Here is a 20,216-nt window from a genome sequence, read left to right on the forward strand (position 1 = left end):
TATGGGGGAGACTTGAGAATGCTACTAAGCTGAAAGGATGTCAATGAAGAGCATATGAAAATATGTGATTTGTTGTTTTATCTATTTTTTCAACTACTGAAGATAGTGAAAATCCTATCAAAGGCATTAAAATTTCACTTTAAAGATGAGCTAGAAAACTTCTGTGAGAAATTTATAATGTGTTTTAAAACCCAAAAAAGAAAAAAAAAAAGGTATATAGTTGTTATTTAAAAATATAATTAGTCCTGTATTTTAACAGAATTACTTCCTGAGACTGTAATAACATTTTAAGAAGTCTCAGGATACTACAGAAATAGAAAAGTCATTCTGTTAAAATACAGCACTAATTATATTTTTTAAACAACAGATTTAAACTTTTGTTTTTCATTCTGCATTCTGAATATATTTTTGAACTTTTAGATGAATTTTTTTTCATTCACATGAAATAATACAAATAAGCAAACCCACTTAACAATTCTTGTGAGAGTAATAGGCTCTGCATATAACAAATGACTGATTTTTGTAGCTCATTAGAATAGGAAATTTCAAATTGTGTTTTGCATACGTTTGCATCTATAATCAGTATTCAACAGTTTCTTGAATACCTAGCAAGATGTCTGTGATTCTTCCATGTTTACTTGTTAACAACTTGCCATTTTATCACTCCATTCAGTCCAGCTTCCTGAAGGCCAGAAAATGTCATTCTCTTATTATTTGGGGTGAACTACTCTATGTCAGAGGTGTCATTTTAAAGGTCAGACAATGCAGTATACAAATGTTGGCATCTCGAAGACCTGGTTTCAAATCACAAATCTACCCCTCAACAACTGTGTGATTCGAGTGAGTAATGAAAATTCTGAATATATCTAAAATGCCTAATTCCTCTTAAACTTTGCAAGACAAATGCAAACTCCTACATATGACTGAAAGTCAATGAAATTTAGTTAGGTAAGTCCAACCACCGTAACAAGAACAAAAATTTCAAGAAGTCAGCTAAAAAGATAGTTTTCAAACCTTTCAGCAGAGATATTAAATTTTACCGAGATAAATTTTATAAGAAGTATACTGTAAAAAGGAAAACACTGGAAGGAAATACCCTAATTATTATTTTTTAAATGTAATATACTGGATATAAAAGGCACACCATAAACGTTTATCCAAACTGCTTATTGTAGCTGGAGAAGTAACATTTAACAAATTTCCTGAAATTCTTGGAGGGGGATTATAGTTTTGTAACACTACAGTACTCTCTTTGGATAAGCCAATTTATCTATCTACTCTAGCTTCAAACTCCAGTTAAAAAGGATACCAATAATTCATAATACAATAAAAAGAGGAAAAGAAAATGTTTTACATCAGATAGGAAATTTTCATATTTAAAATCCTCACTACTAAATAAGAGTACCTACATAGCTGGGTTGTTATGAGAATTAAATCAGATAATAGATGTAAATTAAAATGTTTAGTCCAGGATCTCACATCATAAGTATGATCAATAAGTATGAGTTCTCATCTCTCAAGAACAAAGTTATCTGGGTCCTTTCCTGAGGTCATCTAAGAAAAGATAGTGAGTCATCTAAAGAAAACATTTAGGCTGGGTCTACACAGGGCTATCAGATACACCCTGACCTAAGAGTTGAAATTCAATCTCCTATTCTGGTGAGTCAGAATTCTAAATGTTGTTTGTATAGCACAGAGAGATGTGTTTACTTTTCTTAAATATCTACAAAAGCCCACTTGTTAGGATAATGACATTGGCTGAACTGCTTGCCCTCTTGCCCTGATTATTGCTAGGGTTTTAATTTCTGTGGTTTATTACATCAATTACTGAATCTCTACCCAAATATTAATGACGATCATAGTCATATTTATAATTAGCCAAAGTACTCTAATTTTAAACAAACTGTTATTCTCACAGACAAAACTTTGGCTTATATGAAGCAAGCAACAGAATGAATTTTATTTTTATGTTCCGTTCAATTCAAGTGTTAGCTCAAATGGAGTCGGTGTCATACAGAATGCATACTCTAAATATAACCCTGGAGCAATTTAAGACAAAACTAACTCACCTGTAATTGCACAGTTTCATGATTTTCTAATCCTTCCACAATTGGTGAAAATCGTTCTCTGTTATTTCTTTCTGCTGCTGCAGATATAGCCCCTAAAAGTTTATCTAAACTATAGAGACAAATATAGAAAAAATTAGAAATATATCTTATACACACATTATAACTATGGGTTATCTCTTTCAATTCCCCCTCCTCTCCCCTCCCCCGTGCTTGATGTTTATAGAGATCATTACAATTTAAGAATTACGTTCCTGTTCGCATATCTCTACAAATCTATATCAATAGCTTTAAATAATTTTAGGGCATCAAAATGAAAATTCAATTTAAAAATCTTGAGGAAAATAACTTTTCTGGGTGACATTTTCTAAAAGATACTTAATGATAAACACTGAAATTTAAAATTTCAAGTTCTATCATTTCACGCAACAGATATTAATATCACTTAAACACAAAAGGGCATCTACAGCTTTTAAAAGTGTATTCGAGTTTAACCCAAGTGTAATTTTATAATAAAGTGCTGGAAAGAGTAAATTTTTTTTAAAAAACTTGAAAACATTAATATTATTTGAAAATGAAACAAAGAAAAACCTGAAAGAGAAAGCCTCAGTAATTAGAGAAGCATCTCTAATCGCCTAGCATAAGAAACGTATTTACCTCAACAAAAATATTAAAAATGATCTCTCTACAGTGTCTGAATCAAATTAACCTCTATGTAGAATACTACTCTTATCAAACTCTATCTGAAATTATAATTAAATAATTGCAAGTATACCAGAGCAAGTTGTATTATACAAATTAAGTATTAAAAAATCTAATTGACTAGAAAAATATTTCTTACTCATGTATAAACTAATTTTTCTCTAAAACCTAAGGAAACCCTACTTTTGCATATGTTATCTCATTCTCAGTTTGTTCTCACTGAGCTAAGACAATGTTATGTAATAATACTTTTGTTTAGTGTCTGTCTTTCAGTTTCTAAGGACACTAGCCAAGCAGCAAGCAACATCTCATTTTATTCTAACAGGTATGAGAAAGTCGACATATTAGAATATTCTCAAATCTTTGCATGGCCCTATTCTGATTCCAATTGAAATTACTGCAGGTACATAAACTGTTTGGAAAGAATATTTTAGTCCATGGTATTTCATTTAGCAGGTATTTCATTTTTTTATCACAATGGTTTCTTATTAGCTGGACATATAAATGACATTGAATCTTACATTTTGCTTCTGATTCAATATTATTTCCATAAGAAGAAAGGATCTAATGTATGGTTGGCAACAACTTGCTGAAACTGGCACTTACATGCACTCTGAAAAATTACCAACAGCCTTTATGTTCTTTCTCCTTAACAGGTTAATTTATTTCATTCTATGAATAATGGCTTCATCTTTTCACTTACCGTAGACAGATAAAATAAAATACTACTATAAAATAATAGTACAAAATAAAAACATCTAGTTAATTCAGTTAAACAAGTCAATTTTTAATGCATATGTGTGTGTGTGTAAGGTGTGTGTGTGTAAGTTGTGTGTGCGCGCGCGCGTGTGTGTGTATGTAGTCAAAACTATTCTCTGATTTTTTTCTTAGTTTTCTAATAATTGTTTTACTAAACAAAATTCTATTCATTCATTTTGAATCTAACTTTGAAGAATTTCCCATTAGGGTTCTGTTTAAACCTATTTTTCAAAACATCAAAAAAAAAAAAGCTAAAATGTAAATAGATAAAATAAAAATGCTAATAATTTCCCAAAATTCACACTATCTTCATGCAAGTTATCTAAAAAAACAGCAACGAGGTAGGACTTGTTAATTTCTTGTGTTATATCCAGGCAGTTAATATGATAACATAGCAATACTTACATGTTCTCTTCTCCAACAATACAAATAGCAGAAAGTATTTTTACTATTTCAGTCATCATGTTGGGTTGTTTAGGGTCAATTGCTCTTGCCAATAGTAAAAGACTTCTTTCATCTCCTAGAATCCTTTGCAATCCAAACTTTAAAAAAAAGAAACTTCATTCAAAATGTCTTTAGAACATAACTGTAATTTTAAAAACAACTTACAATGATTTTCTAAAAACCCATACCTCCACAATAAGTTCTACCTGATTATATGAATGGTGAATGTTCTTCAAACAAGCAGTTATTTGTCTGTTTTTTTTTTTTTAATGACTGCATATTGGAGTTTTTTGCCCCTCGATCAGATATGATTTCCATTAGCCTGCCTAAAAGTCCCTTAAAGATTTGGGAGAAATATGGGAACAATCAGTATTTCTTCAACAAAGAAGAACATGTAAAGCACATACTGATATTATTTTCTAAAGTAATTCTACTTATATTGTTGAGTCTCCCTGGAGATATGTGGAATTCATGGTTAAATTCTCCAACATGTTTGTGTGGAAAATAAAGTTGAACAAAAAGGGTAAAATGTTGAAAAGCTCTTTTGTGTACAATATGCCAGTTAAAGCAATAAGCCTCTGTATAGATTTTCCAATATCTTCTCTCTCTTATCTTCTTCCTTTCAGGCAGCTGTGCTGCATTACAAAAGCTCTGAACCAAAAAAAATGGCGCTTGTGTTTTATTATTTTTATTTTTTAATAATTAACTTATTTATTTTTTATGGTGACACTGGTTTATGAAATCCGGTAAGTTTCAGCTGAACATTTTAACAGTAAGGCATATATGTATATTTACATCGTGTGTTCACCTCCCATAGTTAGCTTTCTTTCTATCACCACATGGCACTTGTATTTTAGTAAGTGTCACAGTCAACCAGGCAGAGAAGGCACCGTTTTCATTTCTTTTCTAGGCTCAAATATGTGTGCGCATTATAAAAACGAATAGGTAAAGAAATGTTAAAGCCCAAACTTGAGTTTTTACTACATTAAGAAGGTAGTATTTTCTTTGATCTTTGTCCCACAAAATATTTCTCAGCTTTCTTATGAAATGTGTTTGCTTCTTTTTACAATCTAATGGTGAAATCTGACATTTCATTGGAGCAAAAATGGCATTTCAAGCTAACCTTAAGTTAAGTACCAAGCATATGAATATTTTCATGGTTCCTTCCTAATTTAACTTCTAAAAGAATTCAAGCGGGGTGGGGGCAGGAATAGCTAACGCTATTGAATCGTGACTCTTACCAGAGATCATAATAAATAAGGAAATACAGAGAGAGAGAAGGAAGTGGGTTGGAAGGAGGAGGAGGGAGGAAGGAAGGAAAGAAGGAAGGAAAGAAAGAAAAAGAAAAAAGGAAATAAAAGAAGATTGAAAAGAAGCCAAGAAAACAGAAGGGATATGTATGCATAAATGTGGCTAGTAGATAATATATAGTAAGGGAAAAAAGTGAAAAACACATGTGCCAAACTAAGAGATAGATGATTACCATGCAACTACCAACTTAAAATAACAGTTTTAAAAATCAATTAGACTGAGAGTGAAATCATTTAAAATTTTTAAATTCCCACTTATTGTTTAAAAGCAGTTGCTAATACATAGGGACATACTGAAAATAAAAAGAAAGTTATGAAAAATGATGGTAAATCATCAAGCTAGACATCAGAGCAATATTACAGCAATGGAGGTTAAGAAGCAATGGGAGGCTTTTTATGATTCTATTGTGAGGTAGGAAATTTCTGAGGTAGGAAGGTTTATTGGGGCCTACAAATTTTATATTTAAGTCATTTCAGAGGAAAGTTTTGTTCTTTGCTTATGACAATTTATTCCAACATGAAATGGACATATCACTGTATATTTTTATTTTGAATGCATACTTTATGCCTATTGCTCCGCATGCCTATAACTTAAAAGACCTACCATTTATTTGTATTATGGGAACCTATGTACAAGACATTAATGTGTCCTAACTAAAGCTTAACCTTACGGTATTATAATCTACATCAAACCATCATGTTCTTCAAAACTATCAAACTCTTAAGTAATAATTCAATTTATGTCTTTGGGAAAAGGCTCTACTGGAAATTTCACATATATGACTTTCTCTAGTGACTACCCTGATTACAGTTACTTGTAACAGTTACAATTACAGTTACAGTTACATGAGTCAATAAGAATTTAGAACAAAGAGTTCTACAACTAATTTTACAGATGAGAAGACTGATAGCCAGAGAAGTCAAGTGATTTGCCAAAGGCCTTTCAACTTAGTGGCAAAGCATGAACTGTATCTCCTTATTCCTAATACAGTGTTGTCTTCCCATTATTTCCTTGTTTCTGTCAACTGAAGAAAAAGATCCATCTTGACATGTGGAGAAGCAATGTTCATTAAGTGCTTTCTTATTAGGCATCAGATTCTGAATAACTTTGTCATCAAAGACTAAGAGTACAGAAGTCAAAAAATTCTGTACTAGCACTGACGGAAATCTTTCTGGAAGAAACTTCCAGGAACAGCACAATTAGTATATTCTGCATGGGAGTTTTGTGTCAAGTAGTCAGCATCTGTTCCACATGCCAAAAAATTCTTCACTGATACATGTGTGTACAATATATACATACTTATCTACAGTCCCATACACTTAAAAAAGACTACAGATTAGATAATCTTATTGCATTGGTTATTAAGAGCTATAGAAGACAGTGACAAAATAGTTTATACAAAAATGACTATAACTTCATAACCTGAGAAAAGACTACTTATAGAAAAACAACCCTTGTCTACAGTATTTCATAGAGTCCCTCATAATGAAGCAGGTATCATACATACACACACACAAAAAAAAACACTATCCTGCAGAAATGTCTTTTATGTATGTTAATTCACTGACATTAATTGTACATAAAAGAAAATCTTAACCTTATAATGTTCTTAGCAAATAAGTCAAACCATAGCTTTGAATTTTCCTTTTCAGTGGAACAAAATGTTAGAAAATGGTATTCGACATATGGCATTTAAATTTTCCTACTACCATAAAACAGAAAGTATTATCTAATTTGGGAACAAGACTTATATGTTTGCATGATTGCAAAAACCTACCAATAAATATTTTGTGAAGCAAAATATATTTTAAATAATATTTAAGTGAAACGATGATTTGCATCATAAAGATCCATTAGCAAGCTTAATAAACACACACTATTTTGTCTATTTTATACTTGCAGGCAAGTTCTCACCTTTTGTGACAGGCAAAAATAAATAGTACTTACCTTATTATTCATAAATGCTTTGAGGCACTGGATAAGTTTATACTGATTCTTCTTGTCAATATTTTCTTGCCTGAATAAAAGAAAAAAAAAAACATGTTGTGTTGTGCTTAAAAATTTCCCCTTTGGTAATTTTTTTCATGTTTATTCTTACTGTTTCTTGTCCAGAAGCTTTTCCAGCACATCCAATAAGAGTCCAAGACCTTCATAGCCAAAGTTGTTAACCCAGCTATGAAATAAACAAAAAAAAATACGTATAAATAAGTTTGTATATTTTAAACATTAAGTATCTAAAATAAAATTTTGATTTTCAAATCTGATAATCCTATCTTTATATGCTTGTCATTCTTTTTTTCTATTCCCATTGTTTCAAGCATCTTCTGTGAGTATGACTTAGAGATCTTCACTTCAATAGCAGACTTCTCTTCATATTTTAGATTATCCATTCCACAGCACTTCCTTGGTTGTTTCACCAGTAACATATATTTAAGCCAGAATTTATAAGCTAAATTTATCTCCCTCCGTGTCTGTGCTTCCATAAATCGACATCTCTTCCATTCTTCCATAATCTGTTAATAACACCACTATCCTTTGAATCCTTCAGATTTGAAATACTGGCATAATTTTTTGATTCCCCCGTCTCTTTCACATTTGCATTTATTCTGTTGATTCACTCAATAAATATTTATTGAGTGCCTATGAAGTACCAGGCACATTCTAGGTGAGAGATATGTAACAGGACATAAAACTAAGTCCTTACCCTCATATAGCTTAGTGTCTAGAAAGAGGGAGCCAGATGATAAGCAGATAAATATATAATAAAATGTCAGTGCTTTGGTGCTATAAAGAAAAATAAACTTTCATAAATGGAATAAAGAGTGCTAGGATGTTATTTTTTTAATATGTGGTCAGGGAAAGATTCTTTGATAAAGTAGTATTTGAGCAGAGCCTTGAAGAGAGGACTTTCCCAGTAGAAGGAATGAAGGAACAAAGGCAAATCGGGTACTGAGATGGTAGCTAGTATGGCTGGAATATTCCAGGAACTGCAAGGAGACCTGTTTGGCTACAGCTGAATAAGCAGGCTTGAGAGAGCAGCAGGAGATGAAGTCCCACGTATGGTAGAAGGCTGGAAGACTGATCACGTCGACCTTACTTTGACTTCCTATCATCTAGTCATGAGTATTCTACTTCTAGAATGACTCCAACACATGCCCCTCTCCCATTCCAATGTCTCTGCTAACTTTCTAGTTTAGCCCTAGTTACTTTGTCTTTAATACGTCAGGAGCCTCCCAACTAAGATCACTGCAGCTTCATTTTTTTCTTTTATTCCTTTTACAAAATGCCGGGCTAGATTGCACTTAACCAGTCTTCTGTCAAAAAATTTCCCCTGGAGTACCTAACACATTTCAAATCCAGATTCTGATTTACCCTCAACCTATCTTTACAGCCTCAGGCCTTATACCACTTGTTCCAGTAAAAATCAAATTCTCTGCTGGAGTCCTCCTTGCAATTCCCTGCGTTACTTCATTTATTCTTTCTTTCCAAAAGGTAACCATAACTCCACCTCTCCAAACCCTTCAAAGCTCAAACTGACTGTCAATTCCTCCACTAATGTTTTTCTCCATAAGTCCTCCATCCAAATATCAGTTGTTTTCCCATCGAACGCCTATGTATCTTTATTTCTTATTGCTTGATAATATGATTCTCACCACATGTCTTGCCCACATTTCTGGATTAAAAATTCTGAGGACAGTTATATTATCTCATTTTTCTGTCTTCCATAATATTTTAGTAGAGTGGCTTACATATAATCAACACTAAATATTTGCTAATTCAAACTGAAATAAATTTACTGACTTGTGTGGTTAAGAGAATCAGCAGTCTCATATCGCCCAAGAACTTCACAAACGTAAATTGATATATAGCAGATTCCTATGAAGCAATAATTAAAATCTATACATATTTAAACCATGATTATATTTCCATTTGGCAATCTTTAAGCTACATTTCATGTCTACCTAAGGGAAAGCTTTTCAACAAAGTAGACACCTAAATTTCTAAGAAAATTTCAGTACGAAACATCAGATCACAGAAGAAAATATATTTTTAAAATAGCTCAAATATTCAGAACCAATCACATCCAGAACATATACAGAAGCTCGTTTTAAACAAATTCTGCTTTAATTTTCATAGTGAAAATGAGGAAAAAAATCAATATGGCATTGTAATGATAATTGGCAGCCAGCTACTATTCAATTGAGGCATGTAATCAACCAGTACAATGACCCATTTTCTCTAAAGACTCTTGATAATCAGTGGGGTAGTGGTGGAAGGATAAAAGGACATCAGCTCTAAGCATAATATATTGTATTTAATCTATCACAGAGAGAAATCAGCAGATATCATTACAGTACAATATCTTACAGCAATCTTAAAATAATAGAAATTCTAAACAAATTTTTATACACAGCCCTCAGTTTCTGCTTTGGCATTTGGAAAGATAAAATAATCTGTGATTATTTAAATTTAACACCTATAAATTGTTTTTAAGATTCTAAATTTTACTCGTATTCTTTTTATACCTAGTGCTATTAAAATTATTAGGGTTATTTCTTCCTCAGTCTAGGGAATTGTTTGATACAAGAGCACGATTTATAACTGTTCGGTTGAAATCAGTCACCTACCTACACATACCAGACTGCTTCAAATTGTGCAGTTTATGGTACTTTGACTTTATTCAGTTAAAATTACTACCGGTCTGAAAAAAAATAGGATACAATCATGAAATTTAAGTGTGAGGAGGAGGGCCTCTTTATTACAAACTCGGCAGTGAAAAGTCTTAACAGAATATTTTAGGCCAATGGGCAGCAGAGGTCTAATAAGAGTCCTCAGAACTTTCAAAGTAGAGAGAATTAGAGTCCAAGAGGAGCCTGTTACTAGGGAGATAAAATAATTATGATGTAGCATGATGACACCCAAGAAGATAAAAGGAAGGAGGTGGGAGGGCAGCTAGACAAACCTTTTGATTCTCTTGCCAGCACCAGGTGTCTTTCAGGTATGACTTTGTGGCCTCTAGCCAAACACTACGATCTGTCTCTCACCCTCTATTGCTCTCTCTTTCTCCTGCCCCCATAAGTGGTTTAAAAAATAAAATGTTGGCTACTAGAAGCGGACAGGAATTTTGACATTGTAATACAAGAAGCATCAATCAGTGGTTCTCAAGGTCTGCGCCCCAAAACTGTAGCACCCATATCATCTGAGAACTAGTGAGAAATGCAAATTTTTGGACCCCACCCTGACCTATAGGATAAGTAATTTGGGGTGGGGGGGGGCAGCAATGTGTGTTTTAACTGCTCCTCCAGGTGATTCTGATGCTTGCTCCAGTTCGAGAACAGCTGATATAGAACAATGGCTTGCTGGAAGAAGCCTTTCTCAGGGAACACTGAGGCTCAAAAATCAGGACATCCTACCGATCATATGGAGCATTCCCGCTGCCACAGGACAGAGATCTAGAATCCAGTCAAAGAAAGTATATTTGGTGTATTTTACAGAGTATGCAAATTCCTGCTATGATTTATTCAGCACTAATTGCAATATCTAGAAATATAAAAATATAGTTTATGAGTCGATTTAAAATCTGACTCCAAGACTTCAGATAAGGACAGATAAAGACAAATGTTCTGTAGTCCTCAACTCTGAAATAAGAAATTGTAATTCATCATGATCCTTAAATTTCTAAAAGACATTGAAGCAGCAGAGAAAAATGAAGAATCAGACAGAAGAAAAAATGAGAGAGGAGAATAATCACTGATAATTTCTATAACCACTCTGAAACACAGGGTTTTTTTTTGTTTTTTTTTTTGTTTTTTTTGTTTTTTCGTTTTCTGAGACATGATTTACCTATAGTAAAATTCATCATAGTGGCAGAAAAACAGACACACGGACCAGTGGAACAGAATCGAGAGTCCAGAAGTAAGCCCATATTTATATGGGCAAATAATTTTCAAAAAAAATAAAAGCCAAAAACATACAGTGCAGAAAGGAAAGCTTCTTCAATAAATGGTGCTGGGAAAACTGGAAAGCCACTTGCAAAAGAATGAAAATAGAATGTTGTCTATCATCACACACCAAAATTAACTCAAAATGGATTAAGGACCTAAATATAAGACCTGAAACAATAAAATTCATAGAAGAAAACATAGGAACTAAACTCAAGGACTTTGGACTTAAAGAGGATTTTATGAATTTGATCTTAAAAGCAAGGGAAGTAAAAGCTAAAATAAATGAATTCCGGGACTACATCAAACTAAAAAGCTTCTGCTCAGCAAAAGAAAAAGGTAAAGAGACAACCATCCAAATGGGAAAATATATTTGCAAGCAACCCCTCCAATACGGGCCTAATATCCAAAATATACAAAGAACTCATATGACTTAATAAAAACAACAAAAAAACAAAAATGATTCAATCAAAAAAATGGGCAGAGGACCTGAACAAACACTTCTCCCTAGGATATACAAATGGCCAACAAATATATGAAAAGATGCTCAACATCGCTAGCTATTAGGGAAATGCAAATGAAACCACAATGAGATACCATCTCACACCTGTTAGAATAGCTGTTAGCCACAGGACTAGTAATAACAAGTGTTGGAGAGGATGCAGAGAAATAGGAACCCTCATACACTGCTGGTGAGACTGCAGATTGGTACAGCCAATATGGAGGTTCCTCAAAACACTAAAGATTGACCTAGCATATGATCCAGCAATCCCTCTTCTAGGCATTTATCCCCAAAACTTGAAAACCCATATCCGGAAAGACATTTGCACACTGATGTTCATAGCAGCATCATTCACAGTGGCCAGGACATGGAAGCAACCGAAGTGTCCTACAATAGATGATTGGCTAAAGAAGCTGTGGTACATATATACAATGGAATATTACTCAGCCATAAGAAGAGATGAAATACTGCCATTTGCAACTACTTGAATGGACCTCGAGATAATCATGCTAAGCGAAATAAGCCAGACAGAAAAAGTTGAAAATTACATGAGATCACTTATATATGTGGGATATAAACATAATGACAAATGAGCAGGACAAACAGAGACTAATGGACATGGACTATAGACTAGACGGTAGGGGATTGGGGAGAAGTGGGGAAGTAGTCAGGGTAAAGGGGGTCAAATATAGGAGGATAGGAGGAGGGTGAAGTGGGTAAAGGGGATCAAATATTTGGTAGCTGAAGGAAATTGGACTTTGGGTGGTAAACACAATAGAATATACAGATATTAAATTATAATGTACACCTGAAAATTATATAATTGTATTAACTAATGTTACCCCAATAAACAATAAAAAAATTCATCATTTGAGAAATGTATAATCATGCAACCTCTAACACAAACAGGATATGCATTTCCATCATTCCAAAATATTTCTTCATTTTTCTTTGTAGTCAATCCCCTTTCCCTACTCCGAACTCCCTGGTAACCACTTATCTGATTCGTGTCCCTACAGTTTTGTTCCTTCCAGAATGTCATCAGAAATTGAATCATAAAGTTTGTAGGATTTTGCGTCTGACTTCTTTCACTTAGCATAAATATTATGATACTCAAACATTTTGTTGCATGTATTAGTAGTCCATTCCTTCTTATTTTATGAATATGTCACAATTTATTTATCCATTCATAAGTTAATGAACATCTAGTTTGTTTCCAGGTTTTGATGATTATGAATAAAGTTGTTACAAATATTCACATGTAAGCATATGTTTTCATTTCTCTTGGGAAGATAACTAGGGGTGGAATTGCTGAGTCTTATGGTAAATGTATGTTTAACTTTTTTACGAAACTGCTTTCCAAAGTGGCTATACCATTTGACACTCTTTCAGCAAAGTATAACAGTTCCAGTTGCTCCAAATCCTCCCCAGCACTTCATATTGTCAATCTTTTTAAATTTAGCCATTCTGAAAACTGTTTTCAAAGAAAGAAACTCAGAGGCAAAGTAGTTACATAACTTGCCAAACACCACTCAACAACACTCAGATCTGACTCCGAAGCTCATGTGTATCTGAACCATACCATTAGAAATTACTAACAGGACCAGTACATGATTTTCTATAACAACATCTGGCTAATGGTTCCACCAAATAACTTATGGAAGAAGAATCAGTCATTGTTCCAGAACTGCACTGAAGTTACATCTATGTATCTCAGTTTAAACACACACACACACACACACACACACACACACACATTTGTATTATTTGACAGTTTACTTCATTTCTTTAGCTGTGATAAGTACTTTTCAACCCATGCTTCTATTATCTTTTAAAGTCCTAAGCTTCATAAGAAATCTACCAAATACTACTAAGAAATAATAGATATCTAGAGACTCAAACTAAAACTTCTAATCAAGATTTAGGTAAGGCAGCTTATGGGAATAGAGCCAGAATGTAGCTTAGGCTCCCTCCCCCCATCCCCTCATGGGCTACATAGTCCGCAATATAATTTTTAGGTATTAACATACTAGTGATTTTATGTTATCATGTTACCTAACTTAAAGAATTGTTTTGACATGCTACATATCCACAGTGATGTTTGTAGCCATCACTTGTCAGGTGACCAGGTGGAACAAATGAATCACCCAAACAAAAACAATAGAAAGATCAGTCAGGACAATCAATACATGAGTGAGCAAGAGGCCAGGATTAGATCTGAACACTATAAAAGAAGCTAGGATTATCATCTAGGGAACAAGAGGAACTGACCCACAACGAGACAATATTTTCTTACCTTAGGTACAAAAGGCTTGGCTATATCTATCAGGCAGTCCAACATTCAGTACATTGCTCAGTAAGTTAAAAATTCAAGACCTTTTCCAAGTTTACTAAAAGGTCAGGAATATATCACACCATCCATCAATGGAATATTCTGTGAGACCACATGCTGGCATGGTTAAGTGCATATGCTTTAGAAGAAGACATATCGAGGTTCCAGTCCCATTTCTACCATATTCTAGCTGTGTTATTTTTGATCAGTTACATAAACTCTCTAAGCTTGTTTTCTCATCTTTAAAATAGGAATGAGAATAGCACCTATACCCCATGAGGTCTCTGTGGCTACTAAATGAAGTAATGCCTGTGAAATAGCACAGAGAAGCTTATAGTAAGATCTTTTTGACAATGTTAAAAAACAAAAACTTGAATGCTCTTTGAATCTTCCAGCCCAAAATACAGTATGAATTTTAGGCATAAATTAAAGACTTCTTTTAAATAATGTTAATAATTAACATTTTACAATTCATTTATTGAAAAGTATTTTAATATGAAATATGCAGAAGAATCTAAGACTAGACTTCTTTTAAAAAAGACTTTATAATTTATATATTTGGTACTCATATTACCTCATGTCTTTTCTTTAACTTGTTACTATTCAACTTTGTATATATTTCTTACTATATTCAGAGCTCACCAACTGACACTGGAATAGACATTGAAATTACAATGGTCAGGAAAAGGGGGACATGGAAAGAGAGTATATTTATAGGTCATGAATAATCCTGATGGAAAGAATTATGTCAGAATATTATATCAAAATTATATCAAAATAAAAGTTAAGGTTTTGAAACAGAAATCTATCCCAAGCCTTCAGAAGTTCTGAGATCATTGATTTTAAAGGGCCTGCTTATACTGATCACATAATCAAAGGAAAGAAAATCTTATATTAACGAAAGCATCAGAGGAGTCACTGAACCATAAATCCATGAGAAAGTGAGATCCTCCCCTCTTTAGCTCTCTGGGGGAAAATAAAGTGAGGAAAACCCTACAAATGTACCTACTCACTGAAGAAATGAGACTGATTCCTCACACATACATGTAAAAGAAAACTTTTCACAATTTCCCAAAATTTCAACCTTTCATCCATAAATGGAGATTCAGATTCTGAATTATTTAGTTATACTTCATGTAAATATAACTTAAAGATGTAGTGAACGGATGAGTTCAATACACTATACACAATATAGACAAAATAGAAAATCGTGACTGCATGTACATTTATGATTTGATTGTCTGGATTCACATCTATCCTTCAAAAGGGTTAAAGCTAAAATTAGAAAGTTCTATCCTGAGTCCCATAAGCTGTAAAGGAAATTGGTCTCATGTGTAGGAGGCCAATATTAGTCATGTCACCCCTTTATCACTGTTCGTGCAGTGCTAAAGGCTAGTATAGAGGGTTATGTGTTCTGTACAAAGGATTTTATTTCTCTCTAATGGTGTTCTATTCCCATATGTAATTTCATACTACAACCCAAATCACTGGAACATCAAATAAAATGAACGATAGTTCAGAGTTTCTAGGGGAATTCAGAAAGTTAGTAAAATTATAAGTCATGAAACAACTGATTCAAAGAGTTGAGGACACTTTAAAGATAACTGTAAATGCTGTTTACATGTTTAAAACCAGGAAAACATCCATTTTCATACCAATATTGCCAATGTAATGTTTTTTAATGCAATTAAAAGCAAATCTTTAAAACCAATGTACCATCCAGTGCAAAAAGCATCATACATTCAGTCCACAGATCGATATCTCCAAACAGTAGCAATGAAAAACAGTATTTTTAGACTTTTTAAAACATAATTTGTTAAACTTCATAGATAATTCCACTATCAATATATACATTCATTAAATAATAATATGCTAAAAACAAAATAACACGAATTTGTATATGCTATGATTGCCTCGGTGTCAGTTCAGTAAAAAAATACATATCGGCTCAGGTTTGTCTACATGAAAGTAACCACAATACCCAGGGGCATTTGAATGTCCTTGGAAGCTCTTTGTTATGGTAGATTAATGTGTAAACCAGTTCTGACCAATTAAAAGTATCTATTAGATGTCATACTGCCATTTCCAGACATGTGTGTATATGCCTTTAAAGCATAACATTCACTTTCCACTCATTTCCCCTAATTCATAAAAAGGTTGAATATATCAATTTTCCAGTTCTGCCTTTCGGTGATTTTGACTTTAATGTTGAGATAGATTAAAATTTGCTTAGAAAACACCAAATAAGACATCCCATCTTTCTCTTTATACTCTGTTATTTACTTAAGCAGGTTTCATCTGGCTGCATTTATTCTCCCCATCAGGTCTCACTAGAAAGATCCTGCTGTTTCATGCTACTCACACTTTTTTTTTTTAAAGAGTTCCTCACAGAAGAGTCTTGTATTATATGAAAACAAATTCCTCTTATATATTTACAACAAATTGTAAATGCCTGAGTTACATATAAAATTTTCCTGAGGGCAATACTTTAAGTAAAAATTATCTCTCAAAGAATAAAATTTCTTATCCATTAAAATCAATTTCTTGAGCTTTCAAAACTATTTTGAAGATAGTTGAAATGGCTCAAGTACAAATCTATTCAAATGTCCAACGGGCTACAGAAAAAATATTTTCCTCCTCACTCTCTTTTAAAAATTATTGTTAAAAAAGTATAAGAGGCAGTCTTCCCACAGAGTAATGATGAAAATAAAATTTACAAAAAGATGTGAATGAAAATGAAAACAGAATCTTCGATCTATAGTAAATAAAGGGGAAGCAGGGAGAAAGAGCTTTCCAAATAGTCAAACAGAAGCTAGTCATACTTTAAATTTTCTTCATATGTTGGAAACTGTAAATATAATTATGTTAGGATACTAACTAAAGTTGCCTTCTTAGTGATATAACTTATAATAAAAACATTAACTTCCATAAGAAAAATGTATTGGTTCATTCTCCTAAGTTAAGTAATACAGTTAAAATTCTATCACACACTCCACAGGGCATCCAATTTCTATTAGTTTAGTGGAATTTTGTTAAAATGACCTTACTCCAAGAAATCAAATTCCTAATCTGTAAACTCTGGAAAGGAAACAGAGCTGACCTCAAGTTTATCTGTTGTGAATAAGGTAACAAGTTCTTTGAATGCAAGGAGGAAAACAGAGTAGCATTAGAACATACACTCACACATTTCCTTTTTTCCTATATCGATTTGCATGTTATACTGTCTAATTCTCATGAGAAGCAGAGAAGTTAAATGAATTTTCATTCACAGTAACAGGGGTAAGGAGAGTTGAAGGGTAATTACTATTTAATGACTGAATAACAGAAATGCAACAGTCCTTCTCACCTACCAGGTGCAGTTCCAAAAACATATAATTAAAGACTCATTTCAGAGTGTGATAGATAAGTAGACAAAGATCAAAGAAATTTAATGTTCACAAATACTTTTAGCACAGGAAAACTGCAACCAAATCAAAAAGAAACATTTCTTTGTGTCCTCACTGTGGATATCAAAAATCTCAGTAATTCCAAATGTTTTATTGTCTCAAAATATGATCTGTAATGGTAGGTCTTTTCTGGTTTATTTTATATAATATTTTAAAGCCTCTTCCCCCTAAAACTAAGAACGATACTTGAAAATTAGGTGTGTGTCTATGTGCACATACATGCACTTGTAATCATAGTTAAATATCTTAATATAGTCACCTTTAATAATTTTTTTCAAAACATAAACATTTAACAATGAACAGTCAAATTCTTTAACAACTTCACATTAAACAACTTAGGAATTTATAAGGCTTATCTAAGACAAATTAAGCCAAACATACGCATTATTTTTCTCTTCTACAGTAATATAAAATCATATAAAGAACAACAAAACAATAATAAACATGTACATGACTTATAGAAAAGACCTTTATAGGACTACAGGGAAGTATATAAAGTACCTAAGAAAGAGATATTAGCCCTCAGCTATATTCAACCTGGCTTGCACTCTAGATTTTCAGAAAAATCTAGAAACCTAGCTACTCCTAAAAGATACACATTTGTATATTAAATCTTTCAGAACATATAAATGCATTATAAAGAAAGCATAATGTTTTAATTGATGAACTATCTTTGGCCTTCTTCAAAATTGAAAGAACTTTCTTTTTCGCTGGAACAGTTAAAATCCAAAACAAACACTAATATTTAAATTAGCAACATGGTTTTGTCTTCATTTACAAACATACCTCATTGAAAGAACACATACTGATAAGAGTAGGTTTACTGGTTGTGAAATCAAAGTAAGTTACTCCATTTAGCTCTTTCATCTTACAAAGAAACTAGAGAACTTTAGTGACTTGCCTTAGATAATAGATCTTATTAATGGGAAAACTATGATTGAAATTCACCACTCAATCCTTACATACCTTCCATTCAAACATATTATCAACAGCTAACATGAAAATCATCAATTAGTGGTTATAAGTATTTTGGTTATCTTCTCTTCGTGAAAGAATAGTGGATGAAAGTTAGAATTTATAAAAATATCATCAGCTTGTATATTCAAAAGTGAAAGCACTATCACTGAGGTATTTTGTTAAATTATTTATTATGGATTACATCTTCAAGGCTAGGGAAAGTTTAGATAATAAAAACATTGGATATGTTCAAAAACATATCTTCTGCTTCCTATGTACCAATAAATAAGCTACTTGTTCACCATAGATGCAGAGCCCTATCTACTGCATTTCATCACTATGGATTGTAAACACACTAATGAAGTACAGATCTATAAACATCCACTTCAAAAAATGCAGCAATCTTTAGTAAATATATGGCCTGGCACAAAATACAAGTATTAGGAAGCACCATCAACAACAAAAATAGAACACTCGATTTTAATTTTTGAAGAATAGTCTTTGATTAGCCTTATCTGCTTCATTACCTAGCATGAATGAGGTGGTCAGCCATTTTAAGGTTGCTTCTGATGGGATTCAGGACACACTACCCCCAAATATGGCACACTGTAATATTGAATATCTTAAGTAAAGGAATCTGAGAAAAGGGCAAAAGCAAGAAGGTCATGCTGACCTCTTCCACCCAACCCCTGCCCCTACACGCAACCCATCTTCCTTGAAAGTAAAAGATAAATTTCCCATGTGAAAGGTTGCCCTCCCTTTACCAAGAACAGGGAAGACATTGTTATTACTAGAGATGGGGAATTTAGGGCCAAAAAGGCTATGTAAACAAACTGTGATAAACTAATCTTTATCTTCCTAATTACTTCTTCACCATTTACTACCCTAACCCAAACCTCCTTGTGTTGTCAATTCTTCACGATTTTGTTGTTTGTCTAGCTTTCTGCTCTGTTCACTTCTTTGGGTCTTCATTCTCTTGTGAAGGTTCCCATGTATATTTAAAAATTAATAAAATCTCTATGCATTTCTCTTGTTAATCTGTTTTTGTCAGATTAATTTCAGACCCAACCAGGGACCCAAAAAGGGTCAAGCAAGACCTTTTCCTCCCCTATACTTCCTGCTAAACTTCTTTAACTTCTCTATTCTTTTGTGCTTTGCCTTATTCATTTTGGGTAGCTGAATTTCTAATAAACTCAGTGAACTTCTCTTTTTTCTGAAACAATCATTGCCTCTATCAGTTCATGTCTCTAAATAGAATGAGATCTGAACTAAAATGTTTACAATAGAAATGTAACAACTAAGCAAAAGATATTGCAAACAAGAAGATGGGCAAATGTCATGACCAAGGAGTATCAAAGATGACTACAAATAATAAACACGGAGATCAGAGTCAAAATCCTGAATGAATAGATGAACAAACACAAAGAATATACAGAGAATTATACTCCTCTATATATTCAAAAATAGTTGCAAAGGCTAAAGGAATTCATCGGGACCAAACCAGCTCAACATGTTAAAGGGATTTCTTTAAGGTGAAAAGAAAGGGCACTAGTTAGAAATAAGAACACACTGGAAAGAATCTCACTGGAAAGGTAAACATATATAGTAACAATAGTGGATCTATCACTTATAAAGCTAGTAAAAAGATTAAAAGACAAAAGTAAAATAACTATGATTATAATAACTAGTAAAGGGATACACAACAAAAAGATATAAAATGTGACATCAAAAACATAAAACATGGGGTAGAAGAAG

The 20,216-nt window shown here is 32.9% G+C and overlaps 1 protein-coding gene across 11 annotated transcripts in view; it reads right to left on the reverse strand.

Annotated features, from left to right (window-relative positions):
* The window catches only part of DIAPH2 (diaphanous related formin 2), a 939,022-nt gene that overhangs the window by 731,678 nt on the left and 187,128 nt on the right, over positions 1–20,216 (reverse strand). For all 11 annotated transcript variants that reach the window (XM_039859137.1, XM_039859172.1, XM_039859127.1 and 8 more), the window contains 4 exons: positions 7,381–7,455; positions 7,230–7,299; positions 3,933–4,069; positions 2,070–2,178 (listed from right to left, as the gene is read on the reverse strand). In XM_039859137.1, coding sequence (XP_039715071.1) covers positions 2,070–2,178; positions 3,933–4,069; positions 7,230–7,299; positions 7,381–7,455 — 391 coding nt within the window. The remainder of the gene's footprint in view (positions 1–2,069; positions 2,179–3,932; positions 4,070–7,229; positions 7,300–7,380; positions 7,456–20,216) is intronic.

This window comes from Pteropus medius, unplaced genomic scaffold, assembly GCF_902729225.1.
Source record: "Pteropus medius unplaced genomic scaffold, Ma_sr-lr_union100, whole genome shotgun sequence".
Classification (NCBI taxonomy): domain Eukaryota; kingdom Metazoa; phylum Chordata; class Mammalia; order Chiroptera; family Pteropodidae; genus Pteropus; species Pteropus medius.